This window comes from Dermacentor andersoni, chromosome 4 (assembly GCF_023375885.2).
Source record: "Dermacentor andersoni chromosome 4, qqDerAnde1_hic_scaffold, whole genome shotgun sequence".
Lineage (NCBI taxonomy): Eukaryota > Metazoa > Arthropoda > Arachnida > Ixodida > Ixodidae > Dermacentor > Dermacentor andersoni.
In genome coordinates, this window is record NC_092817.1 from 40923187 (window position 1) to 40946000 (window position 22814).

The window sequence follows — 22814 nt, forward strand, 5'->3', positions numbered from 1 at the left end:
TGTTCAGCAGAAGCAGAGTTATTGGCAATCAAAGAGAGCTGTTGATACACTTTGCACTGTGCCCAGTACTTCACTGCCTTGTGCGGCCAAGACTACGGCAGAGTGGGGTGGTGCCCACAATGCTCCGCCTACTGAATGTTACTGAGGTGCACTGTTCGAACTTGATTTTGGATGTTCACACAGATGCCACTCGAACCTATTTTGGTGCCTACAACACGCCAAGCTCAGAGGCTATCCCTCAGCTTACAGTTGAGTTCACGGTGTCTCATTCTTTGCTGTGCTACAGTGTGCTACATAGCCCCACGTGGCTATTTTCGCACCAAGTGACATGAGTATCATATTTCGTATCACACTTATCTTATCTCTACGACAATCCCACAATTTCTGAGGGTCAAACAAACATAATTTTCATGTTTGCTTGTGCGAGTATGTCGACAGCGTGCACATCAGCTAACCAATGGATGCCGCACTCCAAACTTGCATTAAAAGTATTCTTAACATGAGCTTCAACCACGATGGTGACACACCTCGAGGTGTGCAAGACGTTGGCACTTGGACCTTGAGTCCCGTCAACCACAGATACGCTGTTCAGAGCACGCTGTTGTCCTCAGCAAGCTGCAGGAGCTTGGCAAGTGAGCTTCTTGCAGCACCCTGAGGCAGCTGCGGTACCTACACTAGGCTGCAGACGCAGCTACTTTGCAACCGCAGTGGCTAACTATGTGCATGACAGGGCTGGAGTGCACACTCGCGCCCACGTGCTCCAGTCTGGCTGTGCTTTGTGGTGCGGAGCAGCTTTGTCCATCACTAGCTTCACCAACGGATAGTAGCCACATCCAAATTACATGTGTTGCGCAATAGCTCAATTTGAAGCGAAGTTTGCTAAGACGTTTAGCCAGGAGCAGCCAGGAGTGAGCGTGCGCTGGCAAGTGTATGTCAGGTCTGATCTTAAGTATTGTGTAGTTTGAGGCTAGTAGAGTGTCCAAAACTAATAGAAATTAGCGAGACCAGACGGCTACGACACTGATAAGCAGTGTGGCCAAAGTTTCATTCTTGCGGGAGTGGGCGCAGCCGAGCGTTAGCAGATGGTAGTTGGCAATTGTATGATAGTCATACTTCCGGAAGTAGGTATGCGATTCCTATCAATAGTCATAACAGATTTTTGCTTACTTCAGCCTGTTTACTAAACTACGTCAATAAATATACACAGTAACAGTAATGAGAGGCACAGTGATCCAAACGCCTTCTAGATTGATGTGAGCTATCGGTAAATAGCAGCAATGTATGAGAATCTGGTATACGACACAATATGGCAGCTCGAAAATAGCAAGGAGAAGGCATCTGTTGAAAAAAGTGAGAAAAAGGTATCTTTGCGCAACCCTTGAGGGCTCCACATGCCATGCACACCTGCTGAATTTGGCTAAAATGTTCACAGCAGCGTATGCTATCTGCGAAATGTTTCTTCACCAAGCCCGAAGGGGTGATTCAGGACCTCTTTAAATGATCAAGTTCATGAATTACCGTATTTACACGATTGCAAGTCGATCTCTTTTTTAAAATTTTAAAATCTGAAGTGGGGGGGGGGGGGCTTGACTTACAATCGAAACCAAAACATGGCACCGAAAAAAAAAAAAAAAAAAAAAAGAAAGCGAGACCAACGGGAAATCAGGGGAGTTACAACATAGTTCCAATTTTGTTTGCTCTACGGCCCCACCCATAGCTTTCCGCAATCCTGCGTGTTTGTTCGCTTTTCGGAAGGGTATTTCAACATTTTTTAGAGTTTTACAGCGCACACAGCACTCATGTGGGGGTGTCGATAGTTCATCGAAGTGCCGCTATTCCATTTGCGGTGGCACCCTCAGAACAGCGGCGCTTGTGGGGAGTATCGATAGTTCATGAAAGAGCAGACACCGCTCGCGGCTCGCGTGTTTCTCTTTACCTGTAGCTCTTTAGCTTCATGCATTCGATTTGACTGCCGGCCACGTGCTACTTCCATGCTTCCTCAGTCATCATGAGTGCTCGGAATCCACTAAACATTCGGTGCTCATTTACAGCGGCGTTGAAGAGAGCTGTCATCCTTTGCGCTGAAGAAACATAACTGCGTAGCGGGCCGCAAGTTTGATGTTTCTTAATGGGTGGTGCAAGAGTGGTGACGGCAGCGAAGCAAAATTTTCACCTGTGACGGCAAGAGAAGAGGTTTCCGTGGGCCGAAGTCGGGACACTTTCCGGAGCTGAAGGCCAAGCTTGCAGCGTACGTCGCTGAAATGCGTGATCGGTCCCTGCCAGTGACGTGCGACATGGTCATGAGACAAGCCTGGATCTTCTCCACTGTGAGTATGAGTGGCTGGCGGCAGAAGACCGCGAACTTACGCCAACCGGACATGTCAGAAAAGCCTCCCTGATGGCTCTGTGTGGTTGGGTGCTTTCGCCGTGGACTTATGTATGTATGCAAATGTGGAATTTCGCTGGACAGCGACGTGCTTCGGGACCGTAGCAGCAACGACGATGGCAGCACTAGTGAGGAGGAGTAGTTCAGTGTCCATGCCAGCTACTAATAAATTTTCGTTATGGAATGCACCCGTGGGTATGCTCTTTTTTTTTTTTCCCTGTCACACGCTAGGGGGGGGTCGACTTACATTTGAGTCGACTTACAGTCGTGTAAATACGGTATGCTTGGAGTTCAGAAAATTCACCAACCTTCAGAAAAGTATACAGTCTAGTAATTTTTGTGATCATGGTCCCAGCCACAATCATGCGAATAAAACATGGAATACCTGGCACCAGAGACCATGTTTACGTTGTGCTTACCTTTGATGCCATCGGAGAGTTTGGAAAGGTCAGCAACATAGAGCTGGTTGTCCTTGCATCCTTCTTCCACAGTCACGATGACATATTTGCCACAGTCGCTGACCTGGCCACCCCTAGGGAAGAAGATGAATTGGTAAGCCAAACCCATGCTCACCAACCTGTTAGCTTTAACATTTGTGAAAATTTTGCAGACAACAAACGAGGGGGAGGGGGATAGCACAAATTTTTACGAAGTTTACCCTAAGCAAGCATCTTTTGTGGGATACATACACACTTTATTAACTATGATTGAACTTTAGACATAGCACATGATCAGCAGCAGACTTGGAACAATAGAGACTCAAGAGAAACAGATTGTTCTTAGATCAAAGACTTTTTCAATGACTTCACTGTTGCCGATATCGCCTGCTTCCGGAAGTTGTCTAAATAAACTTTCTCTAATGTATTAGGTATTCCTCTAATCTCCTTTCGCCGACTTCCAAGGGTATGGTCTGAGACTGGCAAGCGGAATAATTTAGCAAAAAGAATGAATTTTCCATGAAACATAGCACAGTACATATTAGTAAAATTGGACAATGAGCCAATATTCTTAGACATTAGACGAAAATTTGGGAGGGTTGGCAGTTATGCATACCATATACCACTATCCCTTCTTAACCTGTTGTCACGGTTACATGACAATGAATCTGTGCCCCCAAATCTTAAACAATTAAACTCTGGGGTTTCATGAGCCAAAACCACGATCTGAATACGAGGCATGCCGTAATGGGGCACTCCAGACAAAGCCTGTCTGCACCGTGCAGCAGTGGAGTACACGAGCACCAGTGCACACTCCAGTCCTGCCATGCACATAGCAAACATTGTTGTATGCATTACAGTTGCGCGCAGATGCAAAGCACAGATACCACAGCAACCATGGAACATAGAGACACTTGAACAACCGTGCACTTTGGTGGGCGTGTACAGGCGACGTGGCTTCAGGCATGTGGCGACGTGAGCCAGCCAGAGTGCCCACATCTGACTGGAACAGGTCATCAGTTTCTCGAGTTGGACACCTTCAAGGTGCGTCACCATCATGGTCAAAGCTCGTTACTGTCAGGAATCCTTTGAACGCAAGTACCGAGTGCAGCTCCCATCACTTAACCGATGTGCACGTTGCCGACATATTCACACGACTGAACATAAGGAAATGGTTTTGCTCAAACCTTGGAAACTGTGTCACTGTCGTAGAGATAAGTGTGAAAGGAATTGTGACACTCATGCCACTTGATAAGAGAAAAAACATCTGCATGTAGCCATCTTTATGCACCGTAGCACAGCAAAGTGATGAGACCAGCATCACTATAATAACAGCAACTGGGAGCAGCTCCTCAATTTTCGTGGAAAGAAGAAACATGGCACTGAAGCCCGATGAGGTAACACCACACCAGCACTGCCCCGCTGCTTTAGAAAGGCGGACATTGAGGAGAAATGAGAAAGGTAAATACAGTAGAACCTCGTTGATACATTGCTGTTAAGTACGTTTTCCCGGCTCCAACATTCGCAATTGAGAACAAAAAAAAAAAAAAAAAAAAATGACCCAATAGTCACGCAAATATTTTTACTGGTTCATACATTGCTGGAAAACACAATTTTTCAGCACCAACGTTAAGTACGTCGCCAAACTGCGATCGTACGATACGTTTTACAGCCACTAGATCCTATGCAAACAAGAAAATGCATGAGGCGTGCGCGATCGAGAACAGTACATAGCTGCCCGCCACGGCAGCTTCACTGCAATACTTGCCCGCCTGTCTCACGTGAAAATGCCAGCATACACTCAGTTCCTCCCTTCGGCACCAGCAAATCTTCTCTGGGTGATCGCACGTGGCATTCACAGCTATCACCACCAATCCTATTGCAATAATTATCCTCGCCTATCTGTTTCACAGCGTGTGGTGATGTTGGAAGCGTAGTGCACGCTTTTAATAGGTGATAACCGAATTGCGCCTCCGCTGCTTGCTGCAGGCTGTGATCATATACATTTTCTGCCCACTAGATCCCATGTGAACAAGAAAAGGCGCGAGATGCACGCAATTCAGAACAGTACACAGCCACCCGTCTCATATGAAAATGATGGCGCGCAGTTTCTTATTCCGGTACCCGCAAATCTCTGCCCAGGTTGTCGCACACCACATTCGTAGCTATCGCCGCCAAACCTATTGTGATAAGCATCTTCAACCAAATGTATTGCAGTGTGTGGTGCATAGCCATTGGTAAGGTACTGCACACTTTTAGTAGGCAATAATCCAAACATGCTGTTGTTCCCTGCTACACAGGTGGCCGATGTGGGCATCACATTTCACTTTGGCGGCACGTGGTGTCGCCCACTAGCTCGATTTCACTTTGGTTTCCTGTCATCCTCTTAAAACACCACGTAAAAGGAAACCAACAAAACGCGTCGGCATCTCGTGCCGCAATGATCCACGCGATGCTTCGCATTATATAGATGCGAACAATAGTAGTCTCTCAAATTTTTTAGTTACTTCGGATCGTACGTTTTCCCAATTAGTATGTTTTTCTCGTGGTTTTCTCCAAAATGTATGAACGAGGTTCTACAGTAGTATTGCACTCGTAGTATGTACCCTCATACTAGGTCTTTTTGAAAAATTATTTTGATACAGTAGCCAACGGATTTTTCGGACTCGGAAAATTCGGACTCGATGGATATTCTGGACTTTATAAATGCATCTTCAGGGTTCCCATAGAGCTAATGCATTCTTGCGAAGATTTTTCTGGCAACCTTGGGCCCCAAAGCTCCATTTTCCGGACTAAATCACTTGTTCCGGGCCACACTAGCCGATCTTGATGGCCTTGATGTTAGATTTGATGTTAGATTTGCTGCTGGCTTGGCTTCCAGTGGCTGACTTCATAGCCTCCAAGATTGGGTAGCGCACACAGAGCATGCGACATTCTCAATTCCTGGAGGTCATGCCTGTTTTTCCTTGGCTGACAAAATGCTCCAAGGGACAGCCCTTTTTCTAGTTTATTTCTTTTTTCAGTCAGCTCTATCGTCCCAATCACTTAATGCAGGATTTTTTTTTTTATTTAGGGTTGCTATTTTGCATGTGAGCATGGGTGCCATGGAGATGTTCTCGCATCTCTGTGTGTGTTTGTGCAGCTTCGCATTTGTGTGATCGGCACCACCTTGGGTGTCTTCTCGATCTCCGGCAATGGAGATCGCCAATGCGATGACACTCTTGTGAGACTGTATACAGAGACAACATCACTCTTGTGCAAATCGAACCAAACCTGATCCTCCCTAAGCTTAGCATGAGGCAGGTCATTATTAGATTTTTCTTCTTTTAGGGTGCTCTAAGCCTAATATATTTTATTTATTTGGGTGAACAAGTCTTTTGGACTGTTCGATTTTTCAGACTAATTTTCGGTCCCCAAGAGGTCCAGAAAATCGATCAGCGACTTTAATATATTACTGGGAGGCACCAAACTAGTCAAAGGCATTTTTGAGGCTTCAAAGAAGGTAGTTCAGTAAGATGGAAATATTTTTTAAGTTCTGTACATATGTGCGTCAGAATGATTACGACAGCATGCCAGCTGTTACCATATCATATTGTAGGCTTCCTTAATATACTTTCATAACAAACCATGCCAAAAGAAATGGTAATCCATGTACGGCATGGCCCAACTGTTAAAAGGAACACATGAGTGAACACTTGTGAATTTTTTCGTGTGGCTAATGTTGAAGTTCACAGCCTTAGCAACAGACGACTTGTGGTTGGTAGTACCGGCACCTCTCTACACTCCTGCGCTGTGTACCGACGTACCTGCAGCCAACACTCTCTGCTTTTGTGCCAGTGAACTGAGGGCCACACACTGGTGTGTTCCCTTGAACAGTGAAGTGCACTGTACCATCTATGACTGTCGTATTAGTTGAACAATTGCACCACAAAATATTGCTTCAGCGACCTTACTTAGTACAGAGGAATCTCGTTAATTCCAACTCTAAGGGGACCAGAAATTTATTCGAATAACCCAACGTTTGAACTAAGGAGAGCTCCTTTAAATATAGCGCCCGATTAATTGTGGGGTACAACACGCAAAACTAAAACCGTCACTGGATTGGTATTGAAAAGGGCTTCTCATTCCTCCATCAGCGTGTGACTACATGCGCTGAAAGAAGCTTAGGTTCCATATAAAGACCAAGTGCGGCAAGATCAAACCTAGCAGGCTTGTTTGCTGTTGGTTTGAGAGAAAACGTGACAAGGTGAACCGAGAAAAATGGTGCCTTGGCGCGTAGCGTCGCGTGGTAATGTGATCAAAAGCAGGCTGGGGGCTCCTTCCTGCTCCTTCTAAACTTGATGGGAAAGGAGGGCATGCGCCTCTCTGCTTGCTTTGGTTCGAACTCGACTCCCCACGTATATTCCATCATTTTTACAGTACGCAACATTGAAGTAGAAAGCAAACCTTCATCTCTGACTTGGGTTTGTCTGAACAGAGGCCATGGGAGTTTAAATTCTTGTTCGAAATAACTGTTGTGCTGTTTTCGGAATCCAAATTCATGGTAGTTTTTCTCTATTCAAATACACTGGATTTTGCCGGGACCAGTACAGCAGTTCGAATTGACCGTCAATTCAAATTCGGAGATTTTGAATTATTGGGATTTCACTGTATGCAACTTGATGCCTTCGGCGTGACTTACACCCTCCACTGAGGTTTCTCTGGGAACTCTGCACAAAGGACGTCCTCTGTCTGTGGTGTGCCCACCCGGTGGTAGTAGAGCTTCTGGTCTTGCGCCTTGTCTGTTCCAGTGCCATCGGCCTTCTGGAGATTTTCGGGGTATTTCTGCGAGCAGAGAACACCAACACTATAAGGCTTTGCATTCATATTATTCTGTGCAAGTGTCATTACAAGGAGGTAATCCTGCTCAAGCTATCACCTTAAACAAAGACTACAGTAAAGGACACGCTGCCTCTAGGTAATTACTACCGAGTGCACAAGCGAAGTATTCAATTCATTTGTCTATTACAATGTCATGACATGGTTCCATGAGTGGCTATATCTCTTTACCAAATCAAAAGAATTGTGAAGTGCTGTGTAATGACCCAAACACATGTACACATTCAGCAACCATTATTCTATAATCGGCAGCTTTCACTGGTGTCACCAATTTACATGGAGTCATCATTCTTAATGAAGTGCACTTCAAAGGAAATCCTAGTCAATATTCAAGTACATATTGAGAATACTCTTACACCATAGAAGAACCCCTTGTTGTCATGCGTCCAGGACATATCTGTGTACCGCACCCGTTCCAGAGTCTCTGGAAAGTTCTCACCCGTGGCCACTCGCTTGATCTGCATGAGAAATTCACATGAGCGAGATGAGCTTGAACCCTGGCATAAACATTACGCAATAAATTAATGCCACAAATAAAGCTGCGCATTAAATATGAATGCAGGCTGACGAAGACTACAAACACTGTATCCTGGAGCTCTAAGTTGCAATCTTTAAAGGGACACTAAAGGCAAATATTAAGTCAAGCTGAAGTGATAGATTAGTGCTTGAGAATGTCATAGGCACCAATATTATCACCAACAGAGCTTTAGTAATCAATAAATTGAGGTAAATGCAGGACATGATTAGAGGCTATCCCAAGACATTCAAGTATTAGCCCGATGGTGACGGCACTCCTCATAATTCTGTCACTAGTACTCAACCACTTGTAACAAAGAAGATCATTGTATTGCATTATAAGTCGAAAGAAAATGCTGCTCTTCTGGTTCTATCTGATATTTAGAAAAAAGAGCTCATTGACGTTATCCTTGAGAACGACACAGGCAATCGAAAGGTTTAGTTTTCTCCACTCTGTGCCACCTGCTCTATTGCGTTTCAGTAGTTCTGTCATCGCATAGTCCTGCGCTGGCTTTCCTGGCTCACGAAACTCGCACAAAGTGCAAGAAGCAGAGAACTCCACGTCCATGTAATGCCATGGAATTCCTGAGCAGCCACGCCACTTGACCAAGAGGAGCTACAGCGACGAATAGAATGCTCTGTCTTGGCTTGGTTTCTTTATGGCCGCACATTTGCGTTTTGCACAGGAAACCGCTGCGCCATCTGATGAGTGCCGTTTTACTCACCGACAAAAGCAAAGGGTGGTGATGGCATATGCAACACCACCATGCCCCGCTTGGGGTCGGCTGATTTGAATTGCGCTAAAGGTATGCGCAGCTTTCAGGTGCAATTTTCTCATAAGCTAAGTCTTTTCTTTAAATAAAGTAAGCGCTGAGAGGTTTCTGGAATGGTATTTTAACAGTCCACATTGACTTAGTATTTGCCTTCAGCATCCCTTTAAAGCATTTCTTTGTTTTATGCTTTCCCAGTTACATCCCATTTTGGCTTATGCCAGTCGTTTTTATAAAGGCGAAAGCCTTATATGTCGCATCGGTCAGTCGACCTTGATCGAAAACGCATCGACGACATGAAAGGTATAAAAGGGCTATGAACCCTTGACCTTTTGGTGGGAGTCGAGCCCACAACCTTTGGTGTTAATAATGGCTAGAAACCCCTCGACCTTTGGTGGGAGTTGAACCATAACTATTTGTGGGAGTCAAACCTATGACCTTTGGTGTTAATGAAGGCAAAAATAATTCAGGCACAGTTAATTAAGATAGAGTTAAGGCACTCGAACCCATGACCTTGGGTAGGAGTCGAACCCTCGACCTTTGGAATTAAGAAGGATGACTAGGCAAAGTACACTAAGTGAATCTAGGAGGATGACTAAATAAATTAAAAGGATAAGTAAGAAAATTAAGGGGAATGTGTACGTCATATGTATGTCCTTAAAGGGACCCTGAAACAATCTTGATATTGAAAAACAGCTGAGTTGTTAGGGTAGGTCCTTCTGATCATTAATTGTTGCATCCAAGTGTTCCATGTAAAGCCTGTAATTTTAATGTTTTAAAGATGTACATTGCTACCAATCATAACACGCCACTCGGCTGAGTTTTCAGCTGCCTCTGATCAGGTGATGCGAGGTGACCAAATGACGCCAGTACAGTGAGCTATCCGAGTGGCTGCCTAGGGTGCGTCATCGATAATATTTCCAATTTTATAGCAAACAAATGTTGTTCGTAATAGTTGGAATGTTAGTTAATTTGTTTCTATAAAAAAGAACATAACAGAAAAGAATGCACAAATACAATTTATCACTACACTCAAGACTTCTGGCAGACAGCAAGTGTCGTCTGCTTGTATTATAATGTGCTCCGTGTTGATTAGAGCTCTGCAGTCAGTGCTGGTTTCGGGCTTTCTTTTCGCGAGCACCATGGTTTGCTCTGTTACGTTGTGGGCTGCAAGCGTAGTGACTAGCAATATGTCAAGCTGCGACATCGTGTCTCTCTGCAACGCAGCAGACGAGCGGGGTGGCTACAGTGCATCGGACTGTTGATATCCGATCGGTTCCAGGATTTGCACGTTTGCGGCCACCACTATAAGCCAGAGGATTACTACAGTAAAAGCTCATTAATTCGAATTTTGCAGGGATGCTATGAAAATTAGAATTATACTAAATTCGAATTAATGAAAGTCAGAGAAAAGAATTGCTCAGTTAAGGTGCATATGTATCCGACGTAGCGTGAACGCGCACGTGCACATGCTATGTAACATTGGCGAAAACAACATCTTTAGTTTGAATCACTGGTGTAGCCAACCTAACTGAACGCGGCCAACGCGGTCTGATGTGCCCGACATCGAGATGGCTCTCACTCCATCCACGCATTTGTTGCGCCGTCTGAGCCGACTCACAATGCAAGGCGCAGAGAAAAAAGGTGGCCACGCCGCTTTGTCGACATATGCAGACAGCCGTTCAAAGCGAAATGCGGGTTGGGGATCATTCTGCGTATGCTCCTAAAGAGAGCAGCCAACAGTGCGTGTGTCTAAGTCTAGAGGGGACTGCATTTTGCCAGGCGCACCGCAAGCAGCGTAGCACGACTGGGCGCAAGCGACGCATGCTGAGAATGGACTGTAAACACACCTCTGTGCCACCGATGCTTGATGCAGGAACAAGAGCTGTGCTCTAAAATGCACTTGCGTATGAAATGCACCACAACCTGCTGCGACATCGGTCTCTATTGTACTTTCACTGCTGCACCGGCTGCACACTGCTCAGTCCCACTATACGTATAGGTGGCTTCCAAAGAAGTATCCCAGCGATGCTTTCCGTTGAGTAATAGCCACGAATCTCAAAGGCTATGCTTTTTGGTACTGCGAGTGCTGATAAACATCACGGCATTACCTGGTGTTGCTTCATGGCAAACACCTCATACAGAAAGAGCAGAGCCTCCAAGATGCAAAATGAAAAAAGAAAAAGAAAGAAAAGAAGAACACGCAGCGCTGCATCCACGTTTTTATTTTGAAAGTCTTGAGAGAGGGAGAGAATCGACTTGGAAGAGAGGCGTTGGCCATGCCTGGCCAGGCACAAATGCGCCTCTCTCGAGTCAGGTCTAAACAAAGGGCCGCAGATGACAAGAGCAAAGCTGCACAGTGACGCCCATGTCGCGAACGTTCTCCCACACACTAGCACTCTCCGCATCCACGATGGCGCGGAGTTCGAATTATCGGTGGCGGTGCAGATTTCAGTGTGAATTAGCGGAATGCGTTACATATTGCTTTCAATACATTGTTGAAAGGACTGCGGCGGCTACTTCGAAATATGACAAATTCCAAATTAACAAGTTGTGAATTAATGAGCTTTTACTGTACCACAATAGTGTTTTGTGTCCAGTATTCGTATAAGCACAAGCGCAAGCGAACTGGGTCTGGACGTCTCACGATATGAGCGGAGGCGCAAACGTGAACGGTCTGCACGGTGCAGCCACCTGGCGGCACAGAGCTGAACCAAACGCAGAACCAATATAGCAGTAACAAAGTGTATTCAACTTTGCTGCTGGCGTAAATTTTTCGCAGGAGCATAATCGTGAACACATTGTTTTTTAAAATGTTTAAAATGTTTTACACTTGGTTAGAGCAAGGGCGCTATAACGTAAAACTATTTCAAACTTTTCTATTCCAATTCTGAAATCAGCCCTCCACGATTGGTCAAAAACATTTTTGGACCACACCCACTTAACCTGTCTGTCACGCAACGTCCGGAAAACCGCGATAGCTCCCCATCTGATATGAAGTGTACACGCTGATTATGCATGGTTTGACTGAAAAAAGAAAAATAGTTATTTCTGATTCGACGCCTTTTCGCCATTAGACCCCCGGCTATTGGTCACAAGTTTTCGGGCTGCACCCACTTCACCTGACTGTCACGCGATGTCTCAAAACCGCCAGAACTCACCGCGTCAAAGTGACGTGTACGCATTAAAGATGCATTAATATGCGGAAGAAAACTGAATTTTCGTCTGAATAGCCACAGGCTGCCCCGTTCCGAAAGGAATAAATGATGGCTACCACCGATAACTCAGGTGCTGACTACTCGCACCTGCCGGAGAGCATGGGTTCATTTGCGTATAATAAAACTTCTTGCGTGGCTGTGTAGCGTTTCCGAGCCCTTTTGGCACGTTTACGACCTCGTTCTGCCAACTCTTCATTGCTGAAGGTCCGTTTTAGCGTCATTCTTAAGCTTCTGTTGCATGCTGCCCCAATTTTGGACCAGCCACCGCAAGCTAAGGGAAAGCGGACCAATCGCAGACGCCGGCACCACCTTCTTCATCCGGTTATCGGCTTTCAGTGCAGTGTCTCGGCCCTATCGAGTCCCTCTCCACTTGAGCGTGCTCCTCGCCTCTTGTCAGCCAATTATAGATAAAACAAGCCGCTCAGTGTAGGCAATGTTATTTGTTTATCAAGCAAACAAAAGTGACCTCCTATGAACGAGGAGAGCGTTTGATTGGTCTGTTCAGACAACCCTGCGGGTGACCGCCTGGTGCTTGCGTCGGCGGTTACGCAAATTTGACGTCAGGAGATTAGAATAAAAACATATTGGAATAGATTTACGTTATAGGGCCCCAATATTACCGTATTTACACGATTGTAAGTCAACCTACTTTAAAAAATTTTTAAATATGAAGTTGGGGGGTTGACTTGCAATCGAAACCAAAACATGGCACCACCAAAAAAAGCGAGATCAAAGAGATATCAGGGGAGCTACAACGCAGTTACAATTTTATGTTTGCTCTATGGCCCTACCCGCAGTCTTCGTTATCCCGCGCGTTTGTTTGCTTTTCGGAAGGGTTCTTCAAGATTTTTTTTAGGGTTTTACAGCACACACAACACTCATGGGGGGTGTCAATAGTCGATGGAAGTGCCACTGTTCCATTTGCGGCAGCACCCCCAGAACAGCAGCGCTTGCAGGGAGTATCGATAGTTCATGGAAGAGCAGATGCCACTCACGTGTTTCTATTTCCCTGTAGGTTTTAGTTTGACGCGTTCGACTCGACTGCCGGCTACACGCTACTTCCGTGCTTCCTCAGTCGTCATGAGTGCTCCAGGACCACTAAACATTCGGCCCTCGTTCACAGCAGTGTTCAAGAGGGCTGTCATCCTTTATACCGAAGAAACAAATCACTGAGCAGCGGGTCTTCAAGTTCGATGTTTCTGAATGGTTGGTGCGAGAGTGGTGACTGCAGCAAAGCAAAATTTTCACCTGTGATAGCAAGCGAAGAATTTCCCACGGGCCGAAGTCGGGAAGCTTTTCGGAGCTGTAGGCGAAGCTTGTGGCGTACGTCGCTGAAATGCGTGATCGGTCCCTGCCAGTGAAGTGCGACCTGGTCATGAAACAAGCCCGGATCTTCGCCTTTTAAGAACCTGCTCCGCCTTGGTACAAGTGGCTGGTGGCAGAAGACTGTGAACTTATGCCATCTGGGCCTGTCAAAAGAGCCTCCCTGACGGCTGCGTGTGGTTGGGTGCATTCAGAGTGGCCTGCTGTTCCATAATATGTCGTAGTGCGGTCATTTGCCAAATGTGGAATTTCGCTGGACGACGACGCGCTGTCCGACCGTAGCATGCAATGATGATGGCATCACTAGTGAAGGACGAGCAGTCCAGTGACGATGCCAGCTATTAATAAATTTTCGTTATGGAATGCGCCCTCAGGTATGCTCTTTTTTTTTTTTTGTTCTGTCACGCGATATGGGGGGTCGACTTACATTCAAGTTGACTTACAATCGTGTAAATATGGTAGCTCTTTGTTTGGCCGGTTAAGCTCTGCGCCACCAGGTGGCTGGACCGCGTAGACCGATCAGGCCGCTGATGTAGGTCTACACTAAAGCTCCTTCATCACAACAATAGTAATATGGAAGGGTTACTGGAATACCAGACATGCTCACCGCTACGACAGAACACTCGCAACACACATTGCTTTGCTAACTCTCGCTTGGAATAGACTGCTAGGCGGCTGGCAGAGAGGATGGAGAGGCTTCGAACACTGGCTCCAAGACAACCAAAAGTAGATCACACGACGTCCAATCAAGTCGCAGAGGCAGTGAAGCCAGAGCTTAGCCCTGATCACTCGGCGAATGAGACGAGGAGAAAATGCATGGCTATAGAGGAGGGTAACTTGTAATCGTCCATAGCTCTTTTCATGCGACGATTCACACAAATTGTGGTGCAAATGATTTACAGCAGCTGTGACTTGCACACCTACAAAATTTGTCTGAACCGTTTCAGGGACTCTTTAATGCATCGATACTTGAGCTTCTGCCTTCAAGTGGTCTAGGGATAACATAAGAGACCATGTGAATTTTTATGTGCCAACAATAAAGCACGCCACAGAATTTTCTCACTGCATCCACCATGCGAATGTTTATAGTTGAATACTGCACCCTCTAAAACACACACATTATCGAAATCCTGAACCTGTTGACATGTGTTCTTATTTATCCTCTTTTAGGACACTGCATTTCACACACTAATAAATTAATGTTATCGCTCAGTGCAAGACGCACCTGCATAATTTTGGAACTTATTCGAAGTTTATCATTGTATCTGTTGTGTATGTTCTCACCGAGCTTTGTGTCATCAGATTGTATGTGCGATGCGAATAGTGTTGTATTTTCTGGCAAGCACCAGCAATTACGCTGGTACCTTAGACAAGTCATGCATAAAAGCCGACATACTTGACCCGCAGATCAGATTTCCACAATCACTGACTGTGCTTGCCACTATTGTTGTGCTTCGAGTGTCACTTGTTTTTTTGTGGGCACAGGTTCACCCAATAAAAAGTTGTTTCGTAATTTACAGTTTTGCTACTGCGTTCTTCACAGGCACTACAACGTAAAATTATAAACTGCTCTGGTACAAAACATATGCAGAACATGCTGCACGCTGGTGTATATAAGCAATTGCCACTCACGAAGATCTTAATCCAGTCAGACCCACTGTAGCTGAGGCCATATGCAAAAAGTTCCCCATCTTCCGAAAAACTTGTGGAGCTGACAGACACTGTTCCATCCTCAGACAGCTCATTAGGATCAAAGAACACTCTTGGCTCAGCTTCGAGAGAGTCCTGGACATAGAGGACACTGAAAAGACAGCAAGAAAACACAGGTTGTAAAGACACTTTCTGTTAAAAGGGCACTAAAGTCAGTTGAGGCTAACAGATGACTCGTTGAAGAGTATCTGCCATTTTGTTAGTGGAATAAAGTTGACCCAACTTGACTATCTTTTGTATCTTTAAAGTATGCAACCGTTGCTCAGGCAGAGAAACACGTAAAGAACATGTTGCGTGAGGATGTGACAATAGGTGACACTTTTAAACATTTTAATATACAGTACAATGAGATCTGCTAGTGTGAAGGCCATATGCGTTTTTGTGACAATCTGTGTTAAGCCCAGACGACATGACACATCAACACTGACTCTTAATTTTCTCACAAAGCTGCCACCATAAATTGAGGAAGTTCTGTGCATTTCTTCCAGAAAGAACACGGGATTAACTTCTCTGACATCAAGCTCACTTTGTACAATGCGCTGAAACCTACCCAAGTCAATATACAGCACTTTTTGGTGATGCTAGCTTTACCTACATTTCAGTTATGTTTGTTGCATTGTTCTTCCCCTCTTTCACAAAGTAATGCCATACTGAAGCTAAGTATAGAGATAAGTTCCCACATCATGTGATCTAGAACAATACGAGTGCCAAAGGAAGGGAAATGTAGTCAAGGATGACAGAGGATAAGGTGGCGTGATGAGATTACAAAATTTGCAGGCATAAAACAGCTTCAGCTAACGCAAGATGGAGGCTATAGGACAGGCTTTCCTCCTGCAGTGGACATAAAACAGGCTGATAATGATCAGCATCATCATACCTGAATCTTTTGTATCAAGAATAGTCATGAGAAATGTCCATGTAAAGCACTGACAAGAAGGGCGATTGCCTGGGCAGGTTGTAAGGTGACAGTGAGAAAACAAAACAGAGGGACAGAAAAGGAATGGGCAGGAACCACCAGATGATGATAGTTAAAGTCAAGCATTATCTTCCTGGTTGACCTGCTAAGATATGCTGTAGGGTAAGCTAACTAGTTAGTTCTACTGGTTAATGCGGTGAGGCGTGTGAACACTGACATTGCACTGCTGAAGGATCGGTCTGTGTTAATAAACACATTAACCCTTTATAGACGAGTGTTGCCTACAGGCAACATACCCGAAAATTTCTTTTTTCTTGCAGAGTTTTAGCACAGAATACAAAGTTTTTGGCTAAATGTCTTCGGCCAATAGTGAATGACCGACAGTAAGCGTCATTTGTTGTTTTAGAGCAGGAACAATGGACAAGCAAGAATTTTGTCACGCGACTCACTGTCTTTTGAAAGCAAGGTCACAGGTGACAGGCTGATGCATGGTATCCAGCTGCAGTGGTGTTGCACATGTGATATATAGCAAATGAAATGTACACTTATGGTTCACATATGAAGACAGCTGTCTATACAAATTGAAAACGAAGCCTTCGGTGGCTTGGGGTGAAGCCCACTTCCAGTTTTCTGCCTGTTTTTCCCTATTCCTAGGGATTTTCCCCTATTTCCCTATATTCAAAATGTTTTCTTTTTCTTGATTATGCTTATTCTTGATGCGTTTTTGCACATTTTGATAGAAAATATACATTTTTTTCTGGTAATTTATATGTCTTGTCCTGAAAGGGTTAATGACCTTGCGAGAACACGTATTGTGCACTGGTAGTATCAGGATTGACTGACCAAGCCACTACCTTTGATTACGTACATTTCCTTAAGGCTTGGCCCAGCTTTGATTACCTTTTCTCTGTTATCGACCTAGCTTACTTCGCCAGATGGCCATCAATGCAAAGTGAGGGGGAAGAGCCAAGGAAAAGCCAACTTTGAAGAAAGAAAGGCAAAAGCACCTGTTCATCAGTACTCTAACAAGCACAATATGCTGGTGTCACCACCAGTATGACAGTGTGTGCAGTAAAAGCATACAGAAAGACATCAGGCGCCAAGAGCCCTTTGTACCTTTGGTTCTGAAGCCCTGTGTTCATGTAGCAGAAGTAACGCTTTCCGTGCTTCTTGAGGCAGCCAAAGCGAGGATAGTCATACAGCTGCCGTAGCCTGGTAAAGGGGGGGGGGGGGGTAAAGAAACATATGACAATGCAGTGTCCTCAAGCTGTTTCTGCTTTACATGAAATATGATCATTACATAAGCTGACAGTCACTGAAGACTAGACGGGCATACTCACATTATGAGAACATTTCAAAGAGTAAAGAAATATTTTTAGACGGGTTTCACACAGACGTACCAACTGATATGCTATATTTTATTTTATACATTCTACAGCCTATAAACTCTGGAAAGTATCCCAAATTGTTAACAACTGTTAAATAAACAATTGAACAAGAAATCAATTTTCGGCTATATTTTTGAACAAGTCCATACCACTCCGACATCATACTCGTCAATGAATCATTCTTCATCAAAAGTCTAGTTCAAAGGTCTCACTGCTTCCGTGCTAACACGGCCAGGATACATAGCCATTACACTACATACATGGTAAAACATCTGCTTCATTATTATGCTCTGCCAAAGATGATGCAGATGTGTGCACATAACTGCACAACACCAACTTAAGCACCTGAGGTAAAGACCATTTGCAGGAGTCAAATACCATGCTGACGGAAGATTGTGTGTTTGTGTATCCCAATTTCTTGGCAGGTACCTTAAGAAATGTGTGCTGTGGCTGTTTTCCCAATGAAGGGTAATGCCATATGCCCTTTTACCTGCAGTTGCCATGTTGGAGCAGTCAAAGCACTGCGTCAACTGACTAATTTAGGTGCACCTATGCAGTTCTGCCCTGCCCCATTCATACATCTCCATATGAATGCATCATCTCTTCCAAAATTTTGTTGAACATGCTGTCATCAAAATTTACAGCTGCGGCGGCCCAATTTTTGTAAATGCAGAATGTAAGAAAGCCAGTGTACCCAGATATCAATTTACATTAAAGAATCCCTAGGCAGTTAAGATTAATTTGAAACACTCTACTACTTTGCTTCTCATGGCCGCTACATAGCTTTACGATCAAAACATCAACTAAGCAACAAATCGATTTCGCAGGACATCCTGCTCTTGACATCTAAAAATTATGCTAGCAATTGCCAGTTTTTGATGATGCAAGAAGGAAATAACTATACTGCATTTCACGTGATGCTCCTCCAACTGACCAGGCCTTAAATTTCAAAACTGCAAAATAAATTGCAACATTTTCTCTCTCTGTTTATCATTCAAGTGTTCATGCTCACTGCCTCGGCAATGGGCTTACACACACACACACACACACACACACACGCACACACACACACACACACACACACACACACACACACACACACACACACACACACACACACACACACTCACACACACAGACACACACACACACACACACACACACACACACACACACACACACACACACAGGGCATCCAGAGAACTTTAGCCAGAGTTTAAAAATATGCGAATGCCATGTAGTTGGACAGAACCAAGGTAATGTTGTTTGCCGTCGCTTGGAGATACATTGATTTTTTTTTTCATTATACATAATTAGATCATTCATTAATTAACCAATTTCTAAAATATCGTAATTAGATGAAAAGTGCCAATGAGAAAATTGTAAAGCGACATGGAAAACTCTCGATACAGTTTTCTGCTGCTCAATACGTGCTACATAAAAGTGTTTTTCCGAGTGTGAAAGAAAAAAAAAATATGGGGTTTTACGTGCCAAAACCACTTTCTGATTATGAGGCACGCCGTAGTGGAGGACTCCGGAAATTTCGACCACCTGGGGTTCTTTAACGTGCACCTAAATCTAAGTACACAGGTGTTTTCGCACTTCGCCCCCATCGAAACGCGGCCGCCATGGCCGGGATTCGATCCCGCGACCTCGTGCTCAGCAGCCTAACACCATAGCCACTGAGCAACCACGGCGGGTCGTGACAGAAGCCCGCAAATTCACGCAAAATTGCCCGCGCGACTGGCCACTCGAGGCACTTAGCTGGGACAATAAGGACAATAGGACAATAATAGCCGAATCTTCATGCTCACAGCTACATTCTCACCTTTCTTTAATCTTCTGACGCTCCTTGCACTGTTCCAAGAAGGGTGTTGTGACGGCATTCTGAGCATCAACAAAGGCCTTTGTTTCCTCACTATCGGGATCCTCCATCCACCTGTAGGGGTCTGCAACCTGTAATGAAAATGTTTCGTGCTGTTTATAAGGTCTGCATCATACCTTTAGGAAGAGTACTTCAGATAACTTCCCACCAAAGTGTCTAAATTATAAAACAAAAACAAAATAACAATATTTATTTATTGATATTATTTATGATACATGAAAGGTTCCCATCAGCTACATTACAATACAGGCAGGCACATAAAAGCATTTAAATGTTCTCTATTCTATATCCAGTGTGCACGGTTCCTTGTGTTGTTTTGGTGTACACCGTCAATGACATGTGAACAGTTTGTCATGTGCTTCTCACGGTTCCTGCGAGACATTTGAGCACTTGATACTGGAGTGTCCTAATCTTGCGCAGTGCACATTACTACTAAGGGATTATTGTCTTCTTGGCCAGCGGTGCATGACCTCTAATGAGTGCCTGCACCCCTGCAGTTACTTATACATGATGCAATCAGGCACGTTGTGCCTTCCTTACTTTTCTAGAATTGACTTGGCTTACTAGTGTAGCACATTGTTGTTCACTTGTGAGTGATGAGACGACATACTTTCTCCTTATTTTTCTGTCATCTGTTAATTACCCCGACTTGCAGTGACTTTTCTGTTCCTACTGCCGTATTCTATGTCATTGCTTTAGTTTAGTGTTCGTGATCTGTCCTCGTGTTTTTATTTTTCTGCTTTCCTTCCCTTCTTCCTATCTTTCACTTCTATTTGCATCACTCTGTTTTTTAAAGAGTAGGCAGGCGTGGTGCGCCTTCTGGTGACAGCCCACGCCCTCCCCCTTAAATCAAATAAAATATAATTTGGCTTCAATGTAGCTGGTTTCGTTTGTTCGAATTACCCAAATATCACAGTTCTTTAGCTTTCTTCTTGTAAAACGGTTGCAAAGACGAGCAATTTTATTCAGCGAATTCTTCCAGCCCATTGCCACTCTTCCCACTCCTGAGACAACAAATCACACTTGCGTCAACTTTAGCCGCGTGCGATCAGCGCAAAGAATAACCTAACAGCACTCTATCAAAGTCAACCGATAGTACATGCTTGTCAGACATGACACAGCTGTTCGGAGGAGCTTGGGCGAGCAACAATGCTGTTATATAGTTCTTCCCAGTATTAACAATGGCATGTAAACAGTAACACAAAAAGATAACTGATCTCTGCAGCACTAAGCTACCGCTATAAACCTCAACTATCCTCTTTTATTTATTTTTTTCCTTCTGCATCTCAAAATATTACCAGGTACACATTTCAAGCAAAGCACTCCCGACACGGCGGCGGCAGCGATCGGTGAGATTTTCGCATGCAAGTTTTTAGCACCGGCGTACCTAGCACCACACGCAACAAAACAATATGCTTCCACTCGTAGCTCTAAGAAAGCTCTTAGCCCGTTATCAAAGACTCGATATGGATATGTTGCACTCAAAGGTGCGAGACAACTTGCCTTCACACCGTGGTAAATGTCCACGACAGTTTCATCCCGCCGGGGCGTCGGATACTTGAACTTCATGGCTTCAAAATGCTTGCTAGAAAAACTCAAATAACGAAAATAGTTGAACTTTGGCTGCACAGGGGTCTGCGCTCCGCGTCAAAAGAACAATGAACCGACTCCGATCGCTCGAGCCGGCGCCAGGTTCTTCAGCGTTGCCAGGTGTTGGGTGCTGCACTGCACTACGCCCCTGAGAAAGATGGCGTTCCATTTTTCACAGCACAATTCGTCACCAATAGTTTCGGTTTAGATCCTTAAAATTATAAATTGAGAAAATTTTCACGTATAATTATAAGTTTATTACTTGATAAGTACAAAAGAAAAATTACATTACAATGCACTTTTACAGGCAAAATATACTGGGCTGATGTTTGTACACGAGGGAGACGATACAAATGAAATGCATTAGTGTTTTACATTTGACTCATTATTTTGCTAACTCATTAGAGTCTTGGCCAGTCCCCTATAGTGGATATGATCCACTCATAAAGGCAATTCGATAAACCAGAATGGCAGAGAGGTCAACCAGAACTATCAAAACAGTGCACTTACCTAGGTATCAAATGTGCATCTACATATGTGCATAGAATCATTCCAGGTACATGTACTCATATACATGCACAGGAAACATGTGTCATAACGTACACTCGCAAGCAGAAGTTAGATCACTAGTGCCGTGGAAAAACTTTTTTTCTTTGCAGCATGGGCATGCATGCTGATTAAGAGTGGTACAAGCTACATGCACATGTTCAAGCAATGCATTAAAAAAAAAAAAGAACTAGTACAAATTGCGGAGCTGTGCTAGAAGAAATATTAACTTTATCCTGATGCTGTGGTCTTCAGATTTCGTATAATTTTGCTCCAGAGGGTGGCAATTCGCTCCTCTGCTTGACATACCCAGAGACGGAAGCCATGTTTTCATAATAGTTGCAATAGTAGAATTTGCAGAACTCCTTCAAGCCTTTGAGTCAGCTGAGGCTATCAGAGTTGAAAGCAAAGGAGAAAACAGCAGCACCTTAAACAGGGAGCTGTGCTGCCCGAAGAGGGACAGTCAATGCTTGGCCAGGCCCAACCACTTGCCACAGAACCACAGAGGCTGACCGTTTTGCTGATGGTAACCTTGCCAGAGCATCCCAGAACCTTAACTTGCAGAAATGAAATTTTCACAGAGGCTCTTATTATCAACTGACCATCCTAATTTGGACTAAATCATTCAAAAGCTGCGTTGTGTCTTCCTTAAGTTCACCTGTAGTTTTTGAATTGAAATTGAATTCTATAGTTTTATGTGCCAAAACCATGATCTGATGATGAGGCACAGTGTAGTTCTGTAGTGGGGGGCTTCGGAATAATTTCAACCACCTGGGGCTCTTTAACGTGCACCCAATGCATGGTACACAGGCGTCTATGCATTTCACCCCCAGCAAAGTGCAGCTGAGGCCTCGTGCTTAGCAGCACCACGCCAAAGCCATTAAGCAACCACGGCGGGTTACCGGTGTGTTACCTGTAGTTAGAAATTACACATCTGCAATGGCAAAATGGTGATGTTTACAATGAGAGGCAGTCTGCTCAAGTCTGATTAAAAATTTGTTGCTAAAGGACTAATACTTCACATTTGAAAGAAACCAAAGACCAAAGTTAGCTAGTTTTGAGAAATGCTATGAGGGAGAGGAACTTATTTACAGAAAGGCAGGGAGGTTAGCCTGAGCTATAGCTTGCTCTGGTCTGCTACTCTACGCTGTGGAAAAGGGACGGGGAGGAAAAGGAATAATGGATGATGATGAGGTGAAGGAAGTGTTAATATACCAGACCGCTATGTGTGGCATCACAGGTTCTCTGCTA

The 22814-nt window shown here is 44.4% G+C and overlaps 1 protein-coding gene across 1 annotated transcript in view; it reads right to left on the reverse strand.

Annotated features, from left to right (window-relative positions):
* Positions 1 to 21153, reverse strand: part of LOC126536982 (prolyl endopeptidase) — a 59512-nt gene extending 38359 nt beyond the window's left edge. Inside the window, exons 1-7 of the mRNA XM_050184064.3 lie at positions 20931 to 21153; positions 19371 to 19498; positions 17271 to 17366; positions 15161 to 15329; positions 8058 to 8159; positions 7505 to 7647; positions 2806 to 2918 (exon numbers count right to left, since the gene is read on the reverse strand). Coding sequence (XP_050040021.2) covers positions 2806 to 2918; positions 7505 to 7647; positions 8058 to 8159; positions 15161 to 15329; positions 17271 to 17366; positions 19371 to 19498; positions 20931 to 20996 — 817 coding nt within the window. The 5' untranslated portion in view covers positions 20997 to 21153. The remainder of the gene's footprint in view (positions 1 to 2805; positions 2919 to 7504; positions 7648 to 8057; positions 8160 to 15160; positions 15330 to 17270; positions 17367 to 19370; positions 19499 to 20930) is intronic.
* Positions 21154 to 22814: the final 1661 nt, after the last annotated feature.